Raw genomic sequence first — 22,339 nt, 5'->3', positions numbered from 1 at the left:
CAACCCCTTGGGTCACAGGCCCGAGCTCAACCCACTGAGCTACACCAGACAGGGCTGATTGCTCTTTTTAAAAAAAGTTATTTCAATCATGATCCAAACAAGAACCACAGGTTGGTTTGGGTTGATACATCTTATCTTCTAAGGCCCTTTTCCATGCTCCTCCTTCAAGTTTCCGCTTCTCCTCTATAGTCTCCATTATACATGTGTCTTCCATAAATTGCCTATGTCTCCCACTATTATACCTATATTTTCCTGTAAGTTCTAATTGTCATGGTTATGAGAGTTATTTTTAAGTCCTTGCGTGCTAATGCGAACTTCTGGGTTGTATGGTACAGGTCATGTTTTCCTGCTTCTTCACATGCTAGTTGTCTGTTGTGGTGTGTTGGGTGTGGTCGCATACTTTGGAGATATTGGACTCTGTTCTCATCCTCTGAATACTATTGTGCTTTCTCCTGTCGGGCAGCTAAATTGCCAGAAACTGTAAACGCTTGCTTTCAGACCTTGTGGAGGTAGGTCTGATTTGATTTGGTCCTATTCCCAGGGCATACTCCTTAGTCGTGGGATATAGTCCTTACTCTTAAGGTTTGGTTCGTCTGCGATTTCAGTGATATGCTTGAGGTCTTTACCTAGCATCTCCAACTCGATGGGACCTAAGCTCCAAACAGCTTTTTTGCAAACTCCTCCCCAGAGAGTTTAGCTTCCTGCCATTGCTTTTTCCTGGGTCTGCTGGTGTTTCCCTTGAGTAGGTCCATTTTAGGAACTGGCCAGGTATTTGAGGAGGAATTTGTGTGCAGATTTTGGCTCCCCCCTCTGAACTCCTTCCTTTATGAAATGTCCCCTGCTCAATTCCTTCATTTTTTAAGAAATAAATTTACAGCCCTGTTGGGTGTGGCTCAGTGGATTGAGCGCTGACCTGAGAACCAGAAGGTTGTCGGTTCAGTTCCCAGTCAGGGCACATGCCTGGATTGTGGGCCAAGCCAGGTCCCCAGTGTGGGAGTGCATGAGAAGCAACCACACATCGATATTTTTCTCCCTCTCTCTCCCTCTCCCTTACCCTCTGCCTAAAATAAATAAATAAAATCTTTTAAAATGTAAGTTTACAATATACTTGTCTGAGGAACAGAGGTTTTCAAAATCCATTTTCTATATTCTGTAATAAAATTGCCTGATGTTAGCTGAAACTCTCTCTCCGAAGCCTAATAATTGCATTTTTGAAGTCTTACTATGCCCCATAGAAGGCAAATAAATGTCTTTAGTTTCTCAGTTCAGCTCTAACATACGGCTCCTCAGTATTAATGCCTCTGGCTCTGGTGTAATTGGCACAGATATTCCATACATTCAAGGCCTCGGTAGTATTGTTTTCATTGAAACAGCTTCCCCACCCCTCATTACATCCTCCCCGTGGCCCACGGTTCCCAATTATGCTGATACTGTGGTTGATTCCAAAAACGACAGCACAGTTCAAGTCTTGGACTCGAACCGATGTCTGAATTTTTGTGGGCTCCGACAGCTTGTTTTCATAATAAATATGGCTTTGCTACTCTCCAGGCTGCCGAGAAGGACTGTATTGGAAATCGTGAGGAGGGGAACCTTGTATTTGAGGCTGTCATCAACCTTCTGTTTTAGGGGAAAAAGAGACCCTTTACTGCAAATGGGTACACAGCAATGTGCTTTCGTTTGGGCGAAGGGGCCGTGCCTGGCTTATAACACAGGCTGCTCAGAGCTTCACCCTCAGAAAGCTGTGGGGCAAAGGCACTCCATCAGGCACAGATTAAGCAGACACTAGTGGCCACCAGTCCAGGGGCCCTGCTTGTGAGTTGTCCTTTCACGGAGAGGTATTCGATCCATCCTTCAGTTCTCTCTTGTATAGCATCCTTTGTGATTCAGGGGCACAGCATTAAGGCGGCCAGCCAGTCAGGGCGCGGGCCGGTGTGAAGGAAAGTCCCGTGGGCCCCCTGGGGAGGATCTCGTCCATTATTAGCATTGGCCGTGTAACCCCCTACCCAACACTCGGGGGTCTAACACAGTGACATTTATTTAGCTTTCGATCCTGCAGACTGGCCACTTGGGCAGGGCTCTGCTACTCCTCTGGGTGGCTCTGGCTCTGAGTGGGGATTTCTCCTCTGTCTGTGGTTGGCTGTGTGCTGGTCAGCTGTCCACTCATCGGCCATGAAAATGCCACACTTTCTGCAGGCTGACTCGGTGTTGTCCTGGAACAAGGCACACTTAGACTGGGCTTTGATTAAAGTCTGTGGCCCACTCTCAAATGGCAGTCCATAAGTTAGGTTGTCCCTGTTGGTCCAACCTTCGCCACTGACCACCGCCCAGGCCATGTCTTGTGGTGTCATCACTGTCCAGAGCCCTAGGATAACTGCTCACAGAATCAGGGGTGGGGTCTAGATTATGGAACAGTAGAAATAACTTTCTAGGGATCCAGTATGACTCTTTCCAGAGGAGATGCCTCAGGAAGTAGTGAGTTTCCCATCACTAGAAGCATTCAAGCAGACACAGAGATTCCATGATTATCCCCAGCCTCTGGTTCACAGGTTCAAAACTTGGAAAGCACTATCACCAAAGGAACCCAGCCTCTGTCCCCAGTGAACCAGACTCCAGCTGATGAACTAGACCCTTTACGACCCTTTTCTAACACCCTAGAATGTTACTACAGCTAGAGATGCCAGATGTCCCCTCCCATTAACAGCTTGGGGCTCGGGGCTGGAAACTCTCCAGACACAAGAAGCCTCTCTACTTCCTCTGTGTCCAGTTGGCTACAGGCCTTCCGCTGCCTCCAACCACACGGAGTTCGTGCTCATCCAGACCTTCGCCTGCTCTCCACGCTGACTGCTTGCGCTGGCGCAGCCCCTGGCCCCATTTCTGATCCTGCCCGCCTGACTGTGCCCCAAATGCGTCCCCCATCCTCAGCTCTCTGGTGTCAGTACCTCCCAGCTGGACCGAATGTAGGCCAGGTGCAGGCTGCCCCCCCCCCCTCACTCTGCAACCTTCCTGACCATCTCTGACAGAGACAAGCCATTAAAAAACGAGTTATATCATTCTTACATTTTATTTCTCAACTATAGTTTACAATTCAATATGATTTTGCATTAGGTTCATCGAGATCTATGTTTTTATTTTTTATTATTTTTTAAATATTTTATTTATTTATCTTTAGAGGGGAAGGGAAGGAGAGAAGGAGAGAAATATCAATGTATGGTTGCCTCTCATGAGGACCCTGCTAGGAACTGGCCCGCAACCCAAGCATGTGCCCTGACTGGGAATCCAACCACGATCATGTGGTTCGCAGGCCCACGCTCAATCCACTGAGCTACACCAGCCAGGGCGAGATCTAAGTTTTTAAACAGCTCAAACTCGGAAACAACTTAGTGTTCACTGCAGCTATTAAGATGATGTTTTCTGCAGGGAGAAATGTTCTTGATATGTTGCTATTAGTGAAAAAAATAAAGCAGTTTCGAAAAGAGTACGAACAGTCTGTATAATCCCCGATTTTGTTTTGGGGGTTTTATTTGAGTTTGTAAATATACACTAATCCAGAAGTCAGTTGGGATCTCCCCGCCCCTTTAGACTTCAGCTGAAGTCTGCGGCGCCAGGTCTCCCAGGTCCAGCCCAGACGTCTGTGAATTTCCCAGGGCTTCTTCATCTCTCATCTATATTGTATTGACCCAGATAAACACAAAGCACAGCTCCTTCTTCAAATTCCACCCTCCAGCCCCTGCCCCAAGCAAAACCCAGCCCTCACGCAGCAATCCAGAGTGTAGTGCAAAGATGCAGGGTGGAGAGAGGGGGGCTTTACACTACCAGAAAAGACAACAACTTCAAAACAACACTAGGCACTCTTGTTACTCAAATGTCCCCAGTCGCCCCTTGTTCAGGAACGTTCCATTGGCCTTCAGCCCCGCCCTTCTCGGTCTCACACCCTTGCCCATGCCCAGGTCCCTCTCCCCTCCCTCCTGTTCCTTTCTCTGCTCCCACATCTCCTTCTCTGACCTTCCGCCCCAGGAACCAAACCCCAGTTACTCCCATTTCACCTGTGGAGCAATGTCATCATCTCTTTTTACTGATCTTTAGCTCCTGCCGTACTCCACGCCTGCACAGATTATCCTGAGTTTTTTTCCCCCAGCAAAGACTGTTCCTTCCCAGAAGGAAACCTGGGGGCTAGTCTCGTCAACAAGCCCGGCTGGCTTTCTGGAGAAGGAGGGAGAGCTGGGGTGTTCCAGCCAACAGCTGGTGCTCCCAGTGTGAACAAGCTCCCCTCGCTCTCTGGCCTTGCGTTCATCACCGATAAAGTGAGGCCACAGGTGTGCCCATAGGCCACAGGTGTGCCAAGACGTGGCTCCCCTCCGCGTTCCGTATGGCCAGGTGGGCAGGGGGAGACCTCAAGCAACCTGCCCATTTCCCAAGTCAGGGCTGTGTAAATGTGATCACATGTGAGCCGAGGTGTCCGAAGGCTGGGGAGCTCTGCGACAGAGCTAGACAGTAGTCCCTCCAGTTCTGGGAGCCTGGGACAGAGGTGACACTTGGGTGTCAGGAAGTCTGGGTTATGATTGGGTGGTAATTTGTTTAGTGTCAGAGGGGATTGTTGTGAATCCTAAACACCTTATTAAAGTCAGGGCTGAGCCAGCCCACTCTACTCAGCTGTGTGGCTGGACACTGAGTGGCACCCGTGCAGAGTCGCGACCAGGAGAAGCACCGGGTTTGGAGCCCAGCTCAGCCACCCTGTGAGTCAGAGGCCGGCGGCAGGAACCTCTTGGTTATTTTAACAAAGAATTGAATATAAAGAAGTGAAATCTAGGTGAGTGTAAAGGCCAAAAGGAAACTCTAAGGTGTGCTGGAAGGTACCAACCACAGGAAGCAGCCTTCACCCAAGGCAGGGGAGCAAACGAGAAGCTGGAATTATTAAACTTGAGCGGCTCGGAGGAGGGGCCCCACAGATGGGAGCCTCAGACCTCTGTGTGTGGAGGGTGGGGTCCAGCCATGGGGCCCATGAGGCCAGCTCTGTAAGACCTGGGAAAACTGCAGGCTGGATTCCACTGCCACACTGGGTGGGCAAAGCAGGAGGTGGGTGATGCTCCCGGAAACAGGAAGTAGACAGGAAGTGTGTGCTCTCCTTCCTCCTCCCGCCTTCCTCCTTGGGCAAAGCAGAAAGGGGGCTGCATCTGAGTGCAGTGGGTGTGGAACTGAGGAAGAGCAACAGTGACAGGCCCAACCTCTCTCCAGCAGAGGAGCTGGGCGCCTCAGTGTTGTCCCTGATCTCTGGGGCGTGGGTGCAGGTGACTTCTAAGTTCCTCCTGGTCTTCACGTCCTACAAGATGGGACTTTTCACATCAAAACGTCTAATTGCCCTCAGATGTGGGGGAGGGAAGAAGACAGGAGGCGAAGGAGAGAGTGTGAAGGGAGAGGCATCATTCCACCCAATTGCCGCAGAGCAGCCAGGCCCTTGGCGCTCAGGAAGGCATCCTGCTGGAGCTCAGAGTAGGCAGCGCCTTGTCATCAGTCCCTTGCCCAGGCTACGGCTGTTTGTTTGTGTTCAAACAGGAACATGATAACAGAGCTATAAGTAGCCCCTCGCTCAGCTGTGCAAGGTAGAGAGTGAGAACCACCGAACTCAGCCACTGGAAGGAGAAGCTGGGATGCGACCTGGGGCTGCCCATGGGCCCAGCAGGGGCATAGGCAGCTGGTTTGTCCAGGACCCAGAGGAGCGGCAGGGTCAGGTGGCCCTGGCTCACCCTCAGGGAGCAAACATTACCTGATTCCTCTCCTGGAGCCCTCCCCCGTCCTTGGCTGAAGCATGGCCTTGCTAGTCTCCTGTGGAGGCTGCTGTGGAGCCTACAGGGGCCTGGTCAGGGTGGGCCGGCTTGTTGGAAGCAGACCGGTCTGTGTTTAGTTCTGGCTCCAGCCCTTGTTCACTGTGAGATGCTGGGTAAACCATTGCCACCCTCTAGGTCTCAGCTTCCTCGTCCGTAGAAGGGGCGGTTGGGGAGGATGACCTCCGGGACCCCTCCAGCACTCATGACTTAAATTCTTCACAGCAGGAGAAAACCCAAAAGTTCAACCTTTAAAACAGATGCATTTCCATCACATACAAAAATGTTTTTTTAATAGAGAGTCAATAACCCCAAATGTAAAACTCGGTGTGGTTGACGTATCCAACAAGTCCTAGGAGGCTCTTCTCACAGGGTGGCAGGGGGTTACTTGCAAAATCTCCCTGGGCCTCCATGTTATCAAGGGCGGCACAGCACCTGTGTGATCTTGCCTCTGGTTCCCCAGCTCCCCGCAGCCCCGACCCTACACACACGCAGCCTGTAAAATGGGGTATCACCCCCACTTGGACAGCAGGACCTGTGTTCTGAGCCCCACTCCACCCACAGGCAGCTTCCGCACAGTTCAGCTGCCATGCTGGTTCTCAGGCTTCCACATCCCTCCCCTTTCAGACTGGGCCCTGGGGCCTCGCTCCGCACGCATGCTCCTGGCGCCCCAGGCCTGCTGGGCTGCCTCAGCCGTGACATTCAGTCACCGGCCCCAAACCTGGACCTGCCTGCCACCTTCTTCCCAGATCAATGACTGGGGCACGTGGCGGGGTAGGGAGGGGGAAAGTCCCGTGAACTGGAGCCCTCCCTGCCAGGTTTAGTTGCAAGAGCTAGAAAACCCATGCTCTAAGACAGGATTGAGTGGACAAGAGATAGAGGCAGTGAATTGCCTCTGAACTCTACAAAAGTCTTCCCGGGTGGCAGCCCTGCGTCCTCCGCCACGTGCAGGGTTTCGGTCTCCTGGCTGGCACTGCCCCTCTGCTCACTGCTGGTCCCTGGTCACACCTCTTGCTCTCTCTGGGCTTCCATTGTTTGTCCACAAAAAAGAAGATACCTAGCCCACAGTTTCGCTGTAAATATTGAAAACAGTATGGCGATTATCAGCGGGAAAGGGGGTGGGAGAGGGAGAAGAGGTGAGGTGGGGATAAACGGCGATGGAAGGAGACTTGACTTGGGGTGGGGAACACACAATATAATACACAGATGATGACCCTGGCTGGTGTAGCTCAGTGGATTGAGCGCGGGCCTGTGAACCACACGATCGCAGTTCGATTCCCAGTCAGGGCACATGCCTGGGTTGCAGGTCAGTTCCCGGTTCCTGGCAGGGGATGCATGAAGGGCAACCATACATTGATGTTTCTCTCTCTCTCTCCTTCCCTTCCCCTCTAAGATAAATAAATAAAATCTTAAAAAAAATAATACACAGATGATGTATCATAGAGTTGTAAACAGTTTTATTAGCCAATGTCACCCCAATACATTCTATAAATTTTTTAAAAACCCATGTGGAAAAAAAAAGAGCATGAGCCCCTCAGTGCTCGGCAAGGAAAAGGGCCCAGTATTGTGGATAAGTACGTGACCTGATGAATCAAAGGCTGATGTACATTCAAGACCCTTGGTGGCTCAGACCATGTGGCACCAATATGCCAGGTGAAAGTAACACTTCTCCCAAACAGCCACCTTTTAAAATGAATTTTATGTTTTAATCTATGAGAACCTAGGTTGAGGTTCAGCTGGCCATGTGAACTCTGTACATAGGACAGTGGACCGCGGAACCCTGGTGCAGTCAGCCCTGTTTGTGGTCAGCTGCCTGAATGAATTAGCGGCATGGGTCACTGTGACGAGGTACAGTGTCCCGTCCCCAGGAATCGCACCGTCACTGATATCATGACGGTCAACAGTTCATCTGGCGCTTAATCTCTTCCAAGAGCTTTACCAAGGCAGACTCACCACAGCCATGCGATTCCCACTGGGGAGATGACAAAACTGAGCACAGAGAAGTTAAATGATCGGCCCGTTCATACATGGGACGGGTGAGTGGTGGAGCTGGTGTCCACGCTGTGGCCATTTGGCCCCGGGGCCTGGTGCTTAATCACAACCCTTCCTGTATGGTCTCCACAGGGTTTGGGTGAGCCCACAGACGGGTGTGTTTGCCCACCTCTCGGGGGCAATGGAAGCCTGGGCAGTTGCTTGGTGTCCAGCTTGGAGGAAGACAGAATGGAGAGAGGGAAGTTGGTTGGCCATGGACAGCTGTAGACAGTGGTCAGTCATGGACACTGATGTTGGGGTCTAGTTCAAGCAGCACCTCGGGGAAAGGCAGGCGTGGCCGAGGAGTGTGGGCCCTACAAGCTGCATAGTGCCCAGCGTCTGGCCCGTGCCAGGGCCATCCATGATGGTAAGAGACAGACCCCTCGCTCCTGCGATGGGAGCTGAAAAGTCTGAACATTCCTTTGCTCTTTTCCTCAGTGGAAATGACAGCTTCTCTGGTGGCCAGGGGTGGCCAGGACAGCAGCCATGAGACAGGTGTTGGCAATGACACCCAGCATCCTGCAGCCATGGTCTCGGTGGTCCAGGGCCCAGTGATGGCAGTGACAGTGATGCCGTGAGGCTCCAGAGCTGACGGAGAGGGTGGTCTGTGGAGGAAGTTCGTGCTGCCAGAGGTCCACACCTGAATGTGGGACCTTGAACATCACCCACCTTCAGAGTCCTGCGGGACTCTCCCCTTTCAGGTGGCCATCCTCCCTCTCTCTCCCCACTTCCCCCCTCCCCATCCTCTCCTTCTTCTCATCCGGGCTTTTGTAACGTTCACCCATCTTTTGCAGACTCGCCCAGACCCTCTTTTTGTTCCCAGTTGGCTCATCCAAGATGTTTTTCTGAAAAAGATTCTTTTCTTTAGAAAAATTCTCCTGCAATTTGAGGGGGTGGGGGCAGGGGGCAAGCAGACGTTCTTGTTGCCACGCCCCCAATCCTCAATTGTTCAGAAGCCTAGTGAGAACGAATGCAAAGCAATAGTTTTCAAACCTTTTTTTTACCCAGTAGTGGAATTCTATTTTTTTTCCAATATCTTATGCAGAACCACAGGGTGTGAAAATTATACACTTAAAAAATTGAGATGAACTTCACATAACATAAAATTAACAATTTTAAAGTGAGCAATTCAGGGGCATTTAAAAAGTTCACAGTGCTGGGCAGCCACCACCTCTGTCTGGTTCTAAAGCATTCCATCGCGCCAAATCCAAAGGCCGAGCCCATCAGGAAGTTACTCCCCGTTACCCAGTCTTTGCCCAGTCATTTGCTCTGGATTCTGTCTCTCCGGATCTGCCTGTTCTGGACATTTCCTATCAATGACCTCACACAATATAGGACCAGTGGTTTCCCTCACTTAGCGTAATGTTCTGGAGATTCTTTGGAGTTGCAGCAGGGGTCAGAGCTTCATTCCTTTTTAGGGCTGAATAATATTCCATTGTGTGGTCAGACCACAATTTGCTACCTATTCACCTGTTGAAACACACGCCCTCTGCTCTGTTGGACCCAGAAGTGGCGCACTGAGCGCCCCCTGCCGACCCCACATCCAGCTTTCCCCCTCGAGGAGCTCCTGACACTGCCCTGAATTCTCAATGAAATGCTGATTTATTGCCCCAGAAAGGTCGAGCCTCCTGGCAGGTGTAAGGGGCTCCTGCAGAAGCTCTCATTTGAACGAATTTCGCCGGCACTACAGAAACTGAACCAAACTGGTTGCATTCATGCCCCAGTGTGGCTGATTGGTGATAACTGCAGGGATCCTGGGGGGTGGGAGCCTGCTGGGCAAAAGGGTCTCTGGATGGCTGCCCTTGCGTCCCGCCCACGGGCCCAGGGGGTCCTCCAGCCTGGGTGGGCAGGTCTGACTAGCAGCAATCCACCGACCAGCCTGCTGCTTTTATGACTTCGCAAGTTGAAACTCAAGCCATGCCCCGGTAAGTACATTCTGCACACCCCACGCCATAAACAGGTGCCAGACTGCTGGCGTCATCCCACTTCCACAAGTTTTCTTTGTCTCTCCACATCATTCACAGCAAATTTTCCCAGGTGCCAACGGAAGCCCTTGGAGCATTTCACGCCTTTCTAAAAAGCAACGTTTGTCCCTGCTCCATTGCTCCCCTCTCCCCGAGCAGGACAGTCCTGCTTCCCTGGGTGTGGCCAGGTTTAGCCTGGGTCAGCGTTTTCTGAAAGGAGTCTCCCTGCCCCCCACTCATGCAACATCGGGGAAAATCCCCCGTGTGGAGGGCCCCGGACGCAGCAGCCCAGGCAATGCTGACGGCACACTTTTGCAATCACGTGGCTCGGCAGGGCTGCCACTGCCCAGGTATGAAGTGCAGCTGGTTGGTGTCTATGCCGAGGGTGGAGACCAGCTGATTGCCCAGGTGGCTGAGGTAGGTGAGTGCCTCCGCATACACCTCCCTCACTTCTGAATGGAGGAAGAGAAAGTCCAGTTGCTGGGAAAGCAACTTTGCAAAGTCTCGGGCCTTCCCACAATGTAAGTAGTCCTCTGCTTTCTGACAGCCTGAGGGGGTGGCGGCTCTGGAGGCCGCGGGAGAGAGTTCCAGATGCAGTGGGGCCTTCCCTTTGCAGCTCTGAAATGTACATGACGCAGGAGTCGTTTTGCTGTTTTCTTTAATCTCTTGACCTGTTTTAAAGAGCTAGTTTGGATGTTCTAATTTTCAATAGAATTACTGAGTTTAATTTGGTGAAGGAAGGTTCAAAAATTAGTATTACATTGACCCATGTGAATGAAATTCCAGCTGCATGGGGTTTAAACGGGTTGGTGCAAAGATTACAGTCATTGAGAAGGATGTAAAGATTGTAACAACATTATTTGCTAAGGAGGCATCGTTTTCCAAATGAACTTAAAAAATTATCTGAAGTGGGCAGTTGTGAATAAGTGAATATTTTTTGCATTCTACAGGTGAGCTTATAATTTTGGAGGGTCCCCCTTATAAACAGAAAATGGCAAGAAAGGATTAAGGAATTGTACCCAGCTGGTGAAGAGTTTAGGGGAGAGAGAACTGATCACTCAGGGGACCTCATTCCCCGTTTTCTCAGTGTGGGAGCATTTTAACTGAGCCTGCTCCAAACACTTAAATTTTATTTTCCAGTGCCTGTTCAGCAGACAGAGCACGTGGTGACCCCCACCGTGTTCAGTGGATGAGCACATCACCAGGCAGGTTTGTTGTGAGTCAGTCATCACGTTTTCGGAAGAGGCACTGGGATGTCAGCCCTGGGTGCTGAGGAAGGAGCCTTGAACTAGAAGGAAGGAGACCATTTTATTTCAGCTTTGGCTTCCTCGGAACTGGGTCTGGGGCCAGCCCCTTGCCTTCTCCAGCCTGTTTACTTGCTGGATTAGGCTGCTAGTCTCCAAGGTCTAAAGGTCTGTGATTGTTAAAGTTCTCTGCAACTTTGTTTCTCCACCTAGAACAAGTGAGGGCCTGCTTATGTTCTGGGGTCACACAGAAGCCAGCTGGGCCCCGTCAGGAGTGGTCCTGCCTTCCTCTGTGAGCTGTGGGACGCACCCTCATTACGAGGATGCTTAATAAACACCGTCACCAAGTGCGCCGGAGGGAATGCCTCTAGTTGTCCGGGCGGCTCGCCCTGTTGCGTGGCCATTTTCTTCAGCGAGAAAGCCATTCTGCCTTCATAAAAATATGCGTAGAAGTGAAGCTGATTTGATGGAACAAGTGTTTAGAGCGAAAAATATAAAAACCATATGTTGTTGAAGATGAGCAGGTTTCGCGCCTCCCCACGCACGACGCCGAGCTGTGCTGTCGCCGGCGGTGGGAGCCCAGCCGCACTCCGGGTTTCCAAACCGCGCACAATTAGAAACAGAACGCGCTGCCTTTGGCAAACGGGCCGCTCTGTCACTCTGTTTATGTATGTACGTATATGTGTGCATTGGCATCGACTCGGAGACGCAGTCACAAACTGGTTTTTCAGAAGTGCCTGCCAACCTCGGGGTGGGGATTCCAAACACCAGCCGGCGCTGGGAAAGGAGTCTTGGGTGGCCTAGCACAAAGGACAACCCTTCCAGCGCAATTGTCCTTGATGTGACGGCAGAGACAAACATTTCCCATCATCTGGCTTTTGAGTTTGGGGAGAGGAGCAAGCAGACAGAAAAAGCTCAGATCTTCCGTTTTACAGATGTGAATATCCTTTTGTTTTGTTTTGTTTTCCCCCCAGTCTCCTCTGATAAAATCCTGAGGGACCCTGCGCACCGAGACTCGCCATGGGCAACGAGAACAGTACCGCGGATAACCAGGTGGGTGTCAGGGAGGCCTCCCTTAATATCCGGAGCCCTCTCCGCTGACCTGGGCTGGGCTTTTCTTTCCAGCACCTTCTCTCTGCCCAGGAAGGAACAAGCTAAAACACAGTCTCTCCAGACACTTGTGGAAGTATGCGAATAGTATGTGAATCCATGTGGGCATTTTTTATTTTGTGCTCAGAATTCCGGTGAGCCCTAATTTTAAACGCCATGAATACTAGTTTTTCTTTTTATTCTGTGCTTTTAAAATTGATATAATGAGAGTCTGGCACATTCTTCCTGGGCTGTGTCCCAGTTCCCGCCCCATCCCCCAGTCAACATACAGGGGTGTGGCAGAGAAGGTTAAAAATAAAAACTTTTGCACGCTCCTCCTCAAAATTGAGTTATGGCCCTTAAAAAGCGATTTTTAAATCTATCAGTGCTGAGCGGATTAAATGTGAACTACTGTTTATGGGTTAGTTAAGGTTTTCACAATTGAGGACTGGACTCTCACTGCTTAATTGTGCAGACAACTGGGATACTGTAGTCAGATTTTAGTTATCCATTTTAAGTTTGAATTTTTTAAAAAGATACTACTTATTTATTTTTATAGAGAGGGGAAGGGGGAAAGGAAAGGGAGAGAAACATCAATGTAATATTGATTGATTGTCTTTCATGCGTGCCCCTACTGGGCCCTGATTGGGGACCAACCCTCAACCCAGGCATGTGCCCTGACTAGGAATTGAACCTGCAACCTTTTGCTTTGCAGAACAACACCCAACCAAATGAGCCACACTGGTCAGGGCTTAAGTTCAGAATTTTAAGATCAATTCCCTGGTGAACAAAATCAAGGAGACACTTTCCCATTTATCTCATATACAGCGGAAATTTTGGCCTAATGGTATTCAGTTCTTGAAATAAGAAAACTGAGTATAAGGGCCGGCATGATTCAATTCGGTTGCCCTCTTCTTTTCTTAAGCAGGAAAACAAAGAATATTTATAAGAACAGGAGCAAACTCCTGGGGGCAGGCGAGAAACAGTAACTGTGCTAAATGACTGGGTGTGAGACAATGGGGAGAGGTAGGGACTGTGGCAAACAGGAGGGTCCCTGTCCTGCTGTCTAAAGGAGACAGCCACCACCCACTCCTGCTGATGGGTGTCATGTGGGGAGGTGAGCCTCTAGTACAGGATCTTCCCAGTTCTTCATGGGAACCCACGTTTTTTTCTGTGAACTCTTTAAAATTTTATAGTTAAACTCTTAAGTTTGAGACAATAGGTATGCATGCTATTATCAGAAATAATACAGAGAACTATCATGTACCCTTTACCTACTTTTATTTTGCCCTTTACCTGGTAACAGCAAAGGGTTACTTCTTGTAAAACTATAGTATCGCAGCCCAGATACTGACATTGATGAAGTCAACACGTAGAGCATTTGCATCACCAGAAGGGTCCCCCTGTTGCCCCTGCAGCCACACCCACCTCCCTGTTACCCTCCGTTTCTAACCCGCGGCAACTTCTAATTTGTTCTCTATTCTATAACTTTAACAACTTGAGAATGTTATATAGATGGACAGGATCACATGGTATAGGACCTTGGGGAATTGGCTGGTTTCACTCGGCACAATTTCCTCCAATCCATCCCTGTTGTTGCGGATGTCCATAGTCCGTTCCTTTTCACTGCTGAGCAGTGTTCGTGGTACAGAGGTGTGGCAGCTGGGGGAAGCTGTCACTCATCGAGGGACATCTGGGTTATTTCCAGTTTGGGGCTATTACAAATACAGCTGCAATGAAAATTTGTATACATGGTGTGTGTGTGTGTGTGTGTGTGTGTGAGAGAGAGAAAGAGAGAGAGAGAGAGAGAGAAACAGATGTTTTCATTTCTCCAAGTTAAATGCCCAAGAGTGTGATTGCTGGGTCATATGGTAGTTGCATGTTTCGTTTTATACAGAACAGCCAAACTGTTTTTTGAGAGTCACTGTGCCCCTTCCCATTCCCGCCAGCAGTGGAGGAGGGACCCAGTGCCTCTGCCATCATTTGCTGCTGTCAGTATTGGGTACTGCCATTCTGATATGTGTGCTGTGATCACTCATCATGTGTGGTTTTAATTTGCATTTTGCTGCCAAGTGAGGATGTTGAACATCTTTAATTGCCATCTGCATATCCTCTTTGGTGAAATATCTGTTCATGTTTTTGCCCTAACTGCATTTTCTAACTGCATTTTTTTTCACTGTTGACTTTTGAGAGTTCTTTATACAGTCCAGATACTAATCCTGAGTCAGATTGTGGTTTGCAAATATTTTCTCCCAGTCTTGCTTGTCTTTTACTTTCACAGGACAGAAGTTTTTACGAGGTATAGTTTATCAGTTTTGGCTTTTATGGATGGTGCTTTCCATTTCAAACCTAAGAATTCTTTGTCTACCCTTACATCCTGAAATTTTTTCCTAAAAAATTTTATATTTTCACACTTTATATTTCAATCCACAATCCATTTTGAGATAATTTTTGGGTAAGGTGTGAGATCTAGGTTGAGGTTAATTTTTTGTGTGTGTTTTTGTTTTGTTTTGCCTGTGGATGTCTCTTCTCTCAAGGACCGTATGTTGAAAATACTCTCCTTTTCCCATTGAACTGCTTTTGTGCCTTCATCAAAAAAAATTGGTTGGTTAACTTCGTGTGGGTCTGTTTCTGGGTTCTCCTTTAGTTCGTTGATCTGTGCATGCACCCGTCTGCTGACCCCACGCAGGCTTGATTACTGCTGCTACACAGTGAGTCTTGAAATCAGGTACAGTGATTCCTTCCACCTTATTATTTTTCAAAATGGCTTTAGCTATTCTAGGATCTACGGCTGTCCATGTAAATTTCAGGATAAGCTCATCTATGTCTACACAATTCTTTGCTGGGCTCTTGGTAAGAATTAGATTAGAACTACAGATCAATTTGGGGAGAATTGGCATCTTTACTACATTCAGCCTTCCAGTCCAATTATTTAGGTCTTCTTTGACTTATTTCATCATCATTTCATCATTTTCAGCATGCCGATTCTGCTTATGTTTTAAGTTTATGCTGAAGTATTTTCTTTTCTCTGCAGTGATTGTCAGTGGCAATGTGATTTCTGTGTTGGCTTCCACATGTGCATTGTCCATGTGCTGGTTTATGTCAAGCTTGTCTCCTGTGACTTTGCTGAATTCTCTTATTAGAACTGAAGGGCTGTTTATAGATTGTTCAGGACTTTCTATGTAGACAATTCTGGTATTTGCAAATAGAAAGAGCAGTATTTCTTCTTTTTAATTCTGTATGCTATGTATTTCTTTTTCTTGCCTAATTACAATGGCTAGGAATTCCAAAACCGTGTCAACTGAGAATAGTCAGAGTGGCTCTCCTTGCCTTGTTCCCTGTCTTTTGGGGGAAAACACTCAGTGTTTCCCTGTTAAGGAAGATATCGGCCGTAGGTTTCTTGTAAGTTCTCTTTACCAAGTTCAGGAAATTCCCCTGTAGTCCTAGATTGCTGAGGATGTTTATTGTGATTGGGTATTGGATGGTTTCGAGTGCTTTTTCTGTATCAATTGATGTCATGGTATGATCTTTCTTCTGGCCTGTTGATGTGTTAGGTCGCACTAGTTGATTTCTGAGTGTTGGACCAGCCCTGCATACCTGGAATAAATTCCACTTGGTCATGGCGTATAATTATTGTTAAACATTGTTAGATTTGATTTGGTCACGGCTTATGGAGCATTTTTACATTTAACTTCATGAGAAATATTGCTCTGTGGTTTTCTTTTTCTGGGGCAGGGGCAGATCTGGCCCTAGTATCAGGGTAATACTAGTCTCACGGAATGGGAAAGTCTCTCTCCTATTTTCTAGAAGAGGTTATGTAAACACATCTTACAATTTTTTAAATGTTGCCAACCAATTTCAATTATTTTTCAATAATCTGTGGGCAAAAAAAAAACACAACATTTCCTGCTGGCAGGGTTTGGTTCGTGTCTTAACTGTGTAATCTGGACTTAAAAGGAATGTTCTGTCTCCGATCTGAGAGAAGAGAAGGGCGCAGCCCCCGGCTGAGGCCCTCCAGGTGCAGACGCAGTGCAAGGCGCCAGACTTCCATCCTGGCTTCTAGTCCTGCTCACCAACAGACCAAGCAACCCGAGTTCCGCCCCTTCCCTGAGGTCTCCCGGATCTGTTTGGGGTCCAAACCCTGTGCAAGTTCCACCGCTGGCTACAAACAGGACAATGCAGTGCTTCTCACTGGGGGGTGATTCTGTGCTCCCTGGGGAATATTTGGCGATGTCTGAAGACGTTTTTGGCATCACAGCTCCAGAGCGGAGATGTTACCTAGTGGGTAGAGGTCAGGAATGCTGCTGAAGGTTCTCGCTGCACAGGGAAGCCTCAGCACAAAGAATTGCCCACCCCAAAATGTCAAAGATGCCGATGTTAGGACACCCTAGAAAGGAGGAAGGTTCACCTTACCTGCTTCAGGAGAACTCCTGGGGGCGGGGGCTGGATTTCTCTAACCTAAGAGGAATTTCTGCCTGGACACAAAGTTTCAAAGAGCTTACATTTTTTCCTCTCCATTATCTTTACTAAAATCACACTGCCCAGAACTATTTAGGGTAGACTCACAGGAATGGAATTCTTGCGTCAAAGGAAACATAAGTGTATCTCTTGCCCTCTGTCCCTGTCTATATCTCTCCGTCTATTTCTCCATCTCCATGTCTGCAGCCAAAATGCTTTTCCGAAAGGTAACTCTAATTTACATTCCTCTTACTAGGGTATGAGTGCCCATCTCACTCTATCCTTGAGAGCCATGAATACTTAGTCTCTGCTGATCGGAAAACGCTGGGACGTTTGAGGACCTTTGCCCCAGTCACCTATCCCCGCAGCTCCACCCCTCCTCCTTCCTGAGTCCCTGTCCTCCTGGAGCAGACAGGACGTGGTTTCCTGGCTCTCCAGGTTTTCACGTCTCCAACCTCAGCCTGACCGGGTGTGCGTTAGGGGGCTGCCATTAGCGTTCCAGGATCGGCACAGGGCTTCCCTTCCACGGAGAAGCAGGTGGAGCGAAGTACGTCTGGCTGGGGGCTCAGGGCTTCCCCTGGGGTTGGGGCCCCAGACCCACCTTTCCACTGTCTCCTGGGTGTCTCTACCTGGATGATGCACTGACACCCCGGGTGCCTCAAGCCTGAGCTCAGCTGCCCTCCCTGGTCCTTTCCTCCTGGGTGCCATGTCCCTGACTTCCACGACAGAAACCTGGAGCCACCGCTGACTCCTCCCTCTCCCATTCTCCACGCTGATTTAGTAAGTAATAAAGTAATTAATGGCCTCACCGTTTAGTCTTCTGAATTTCTGTTTGATTAGGACTTTTTCTTTGACTGGGAGAAACGGAAGCCCATCTGCAGTGAGGAGAAGCAGAGAAGGCTTGTTTGGCTTATTGGACTAAGAAGTCTGCCGAGGGGGTCAAGCTGCAATTGACGCTGACTCCAGAGGTTGCAGAGATGACTCCAGAGACCCATCCTCTCTGGGTGCTGTCCTGCTCCCTCCACAGTGCCTAGGGCCCTGGGAGGTGCACTCGGCCCTGCCAGTGGCTCCAGGTTCCTAAGCTCCTTCCCGCTGACCGGCCAACCTCCGATCAGCCCCCTCTATGGAACCTCAACTGGCTGGGATTGTCATGCATGTGCCTTCTCGGGGATCCGTCACTGTGCCCTGGAATGCAGGCGGCAGGATGAGTCAGGCTGAGTCAGGCTGAGTCAGGCACACACCTCTGTCGGGCAAAGGTGGGCCCAGGGTGATGGCTGCCCACCATATCGCTGGACTCATGTTGTCCAGAGACAACCATGTAGCCCATACTGATTGCTCTGCTGTTTTCTAGCGTTTCCTCCTCTCCACTCACACTGTCACAACCCTGTCGCCTCGCACCTGAATCTTCACTAACACTGCAGACTGATTCCTCTGCCTCCCCACTCCCCACGCCCCGCCCCCGCGGCCCCACCCTCTCTCCGAGGCCCCTTCTCTGTGGCCAAGCACTTGGAGGTCCCTGCGTGCTGTGTACAAACGGACTCTTGGAAGGGAAGCTGAGGTCTGAAGGAGTCTTCCATTCTCTGACAAAGGACTGGGCACGGGGGACCAGCCATGTCATGAGGGCAAAGGACGAGGGACCGGCCTGCCCCGTGCTGGCTCTGGCCTTCTTCCTGCACCCTCGGGTTGTGGGTTCCTCTCCTTCTGTCATCTGGTTTCCCCTGTAGCCATGGGCAGAGGGGAGCGCACCCAGCAGGTTAGGCCAGGGAACAGAAACTGCCAAGACTGTCGCTCTGGTCCTGTAGGGGATACTGTTCACTGTGCCCATCCTAATGGCGAGTCCCCTTTGCTTTCAGCAACAGGACCCCAGCTTGCCCAGAGACATCCCGTGGCCTCCAAACCCTGGGCCTCCTCAGGTACTGGCGCGTGTGCTCTGCATGGTCTGCTTTTCGGCTGCCCCCCAGCACTAGATGGCCTTTTATCTCTTCTCTCCCTCTCACTGCCTCCTGCCAGCCACCCGAAATAAGTTATGCAACATGATGGAATCTGCCATACATGTCTAGCTTTTCTACAAGCAATGCATTGGTGCGCCCACCCAAACTCGGGCTCAGTTGATTTGCGGGGAGATGCTGAACGGGGCTTAGGTTCTCGATGTAATGCAGATGCTGGGAGCCAACACTAACCCTTCCAAACCCTAGTACTTGGATTTCCCTTGTCCTGGAGTGAGGCTGGGAGTGGGGTGGTGCCCCCCCCCCCCCGGCCTTGTCGGTAGGCAAACTGATGTGTCGTAAAAAGGCTCAGCTCCTGATCAGTTCATCAGTGTCGCTGTGCGCTAATGCAGCTGGCCAAGTCCCATAGTTCAGCGCCGCCCCAGCATTGGCTGTTTCCTGGGAGGAGGGCTGCCTGGGAGCTTAGCAACCATTTCACCCTGGAGAGGAGGTCCAGCTGGAGGTGCGGGGTACCATGGGGGGCGGCTCAGGGTGAGGCCTCCTGCTCTCAAATCCCGTCACACTGGAGTGACGAGTGCTTTGCTTTAAGAAAAGAGCCGCTCCCTCCCACCCACCAGGGGCGGCTGCCAGGCGGGTCTGCCTGGTGCCCTCGTGCTTCCGCACGTCCCCCCAAACACGTGCTGGAGGTTGTGAAATAACTGTGCCGAGCCTGGTGAAGCCCTTCGGCACGTGGGATCCCATCTGATTCTTGCCACACTCCCCGGAGGTGGGCAGCTCCAGGCTCATCACTGCTGTTTCCGAGATAAGCACAAGCCCGGGTGAGTGGAGGAGTGAGCCGGAGACCCTGGTCTCCAGAGGGTCTCGAGAGCGGCTGGGCCAGTGGTGCTGTCCCGCCGGGGACTTCCCACAGCACTTGGCGGCAGAGCTCACAGCCTCAGGGAAGAACTTGCAGGTCCTGAGGAGGACGTGGAGTTTCATTCTCCCCGGGAACTGCCGTGGGGCCCTCGATGGGTGGCGGGTGCTGCGGACCCAGAGCAGAACCCAACAAACCAGGTCCCTGGCTTGTGGAACGTGTGTCCAGTGGGAAGTCGGCAAGTAAACACGTAAACAGACACACCAACAAGTAAATAAAACATTTTTTATTTAAAACGGTGAGGAGTGCTGGTTGCATACTAGACGCTATTCTAGCAGTGAGGCCCAGCAGTGACTGATTTAGCCTCCATCCGCTCCAGGGCAGCTCCCCTCCCACGTGGAACAACAGACAGTGAGCTGGCAGGCAAACACAGACCAACATGCCCGTGGAGTGGGGGCTCCGTCTCTTTCAGTGTAACTCCACAAACATAATGGAAAACGCCCCGTCTTAGCCACTTCTAAGTGCACAGTGGCGCATCCCCATTACTGTGCAGCCATCACCGCCGACATCTTCAGGACTTTGGCATCCCTGCATTGAAACCCAAGACCCATTAAACAAGCATGACCCCCGCCCCGTCCATTCTCTCCTCTCCCCAGCCCCTGGCAACTGCCATTCTGCCCTCTAACTATGCATTTGACTACTGTAGGCGCCCCCATAAGTGAACTCATACAGTATTTGCCCTTTTGTGCCTGGCTTATTTCACTTAGCCTGCTGTCCTCAAGTTCATCCATGTTGCAACAGGTGTCAGATTTCCTCCCTCTTTAAGGCTCAATAATATTCCACTGTACATCCCATATTTTGCTCATTTATTTACCCATTGAGGGACACTTGGGTGGCTTCCACCTTTTAGAAACTGTAAAAAGTGCTGCTCTGAGCACGGGTGTGCAAGTATCTGCTTGAGCCCCTGTTTTCAATCCTTTTGGAGATGTGTCTAAAATTGGAATTGCTTGCACGTTAATTCCACGTTTACCTTTTTATAAATCGCCATGCCATTTTCCGCCGGGCTGCGCTATTTTACATTTCCGGCAGCAATTTCTCCCACATCTTTGCCAGCGCTTGTTATTATTTTTTTCATATAGTAGCCATCCTAATGGATGTGCAGTGATATCTCATTGTGGTTTTGATTTGCATTTCCCTAATGATTAGCGATGTCGAGCACATTTTTGTGTGTTTATTGGCCATTTGTGCACCTTGGAAGAAATGTTTATTCAAGTCCTTTGTCCATTTTTTTAAATTAAAAACAATTCTTTTCTTCTATTGATTCTAGAGAGAGGGGAAGGGAGGGAGAAAGAGAAGGAGAGAGATATCGGTGTGAGAGAGAAACATTGAATGATTGCCCCCTGCATGCATCTCAACTGGGGATCAAACTCGTAACCCAGGCGTGCGCCCCGACTGGTAATGAACCTGTGACCTTTAAGTTTGCAGGATGATGCTCGACTGACTGAGCCATACCAGCCAGGGCTGTCCATTTTTAAATTGAGGGGTTTTTTTTTTGGTAGTTGTTCAGTTGTAGGAGTTCTTTTTATACTTTAAATTATGAATTCCTTACCAGATACATGATTGGCAAACATTTTCTCTCATTTCATTGTTGCCTTTTCCTTCTTTTGAAGGAAAGAGGTATTCTGAAGGAAGAGAAGAGGTCCTTCTTTTGAAGGACACCCAGAGGCGTCCCAGCATCGTTAACTCTGATAGAATCCGAGTTACCTATTTTTGTTGTTGTTGCTTGTGCTTTTGGTGTTCTAGCTAAGAAATCATCCTAAGTCTAATATCGTGAAACTTGTTCAGTAGGGGCTATTTTTCTGTTTTCTTATTAAGATGAAATTCATATAAAATAAATGTAACCACTTTAAGTGGTATTCAGTACATTCACAATGTACAACTGCCACCTTTGTCTTGTTCTAAAATGTTTTCATCACCCCCAGAAGAAACCTCCCGCCCACCAAACAGACCCTCCCCATTGCCCTCCACCCCCTGGGCTCCAGCTGCCACTGACCAGCTTTGGGTCTGAGTGAATTGACTAATTCTAGTGATTTCACATCAATCAAATTATATAATATGATGGGACCTTTTGTGTCTGTTTCTTCAGTTAACATAATGTTGTAGCGTGTATCAATACTTCCTTTTTATGGCTAAATGTCATTGTATAGCTGTAGCATGGTCACAGCACAGTGTGTTTATCCATTCATCTGTTGGAGGACTTTAGGGTTGCTTCCAGAGTTTGGGAGTTGTGAACCATGCTGGTATGAACTTTGGTGTATAAGTATCTGTTCATATCCCTACTATCTTTTTTCTGTTTTTTTTTAAAGAATTTATTTATTTATCTTTAGGGAGAGGGGAAGGGAGGGAGAAAGAGAGGGAGAGAAACATTGATGCACAAGAGATAAATCAATAGGTTGCCACTCCCATGCCCCCAATGGGAGACCTGGCCTGCAACCCAGACTTGCGCCCTGACTGAGAATCGAACCAGTGACCTTTCGATTGGCAGGCCAACGTTCAGTCTACTGAGTCACACCAGCTCTCACCTCTATTTTCAATTCTTTGCGGCATATACCTAGAAGCAGAATTGCTGCATCATATGGTAATTCTAAGTTTAACTTATATATATGATCAGTAAAAAAACCACCTTTTTAAAAACAATTCCATTGTCCGGATATTTCTGTATTTAAAGTTCAGGAAAAAATAATTTTTAACTAAAAATAGAAAAACCTGTGGCCAATGCTATGAAGCAAGGAGACAGGGTCAAGGACACCTGAGCTGGCCTGGGTGTCAGGGAAAGCTTTCCTGGGGGGCTGCTGTTGAAGCTCAGAGCCAAAGGGTGAGCAGGAGATGGGGTGGGGAGGACGGAGAGCAGGTGGCCGTGCACACCACCCCCTGC

At 49.4% G+C, this 22,339-nt stretch overlaps 1 protein-coding gene across 10 annotated transcripts in view; it reads left to right on the top strand.

Annotated features, from left to right (window-relative positions):
* The window catches only part of TACC2 (transforming acidic coiled-coil containing protein 2), a 179,725-nt gene that overhangs the window by 4,707 nt on the left and 152,679 nt on the right, over positions 1 to 22,339 (top strand). Inside the window, exons 1-3 of one of the 10 annotated variants that reach the window (XM_037059591.1) lie at positions 10,096 to 10,231; positions 12,033 to 12,111; positions 18,459 to 18,518. In XM_037059591.1, coding sequence (XP_036915486.1) covers positions 12,079 to 12,111; positions 18,459 to 18,518 — 93 coding nt within the window. In that variant the 5' untranslated portion in view covers positions 10,096 to 10,231; positions 12,033 to 12,078. Of the gene's footprint in view, positions 1 to 10,095; positions 10,336 to 12,032; positions 12,112 to 18,458; positions 18,519 to 22,339 lie in introns of those variants that run through there. The other 9 variants (XM_037059590.1, XM_037059595.1, XM_037059597.1 and 6 more) reach the window with 9 other exon arrangements.

The sequence above is a fragment of the Sturnira hondurensis genome, unplaced genomic scaffold (assembly GCF_014824575.4).
Source record: "Sturnira hondurensis isolate 20B ecotype Veracruz unplaced genomic scaffold, ASM1482457v3 Scaffold0011253, whole genome shotgun sequence".
Lineage (NCBI taxonomy): Eukaryota > Metazoa > Chordata > Mammalia > Chiroptera > Phyllostomidae > Sturnira > Sturnira hondurensis.
Note: the sequence above shows the minus strand (reverse complement) of the source record. Positions and strands in the feature narration are given on the sequence as shown.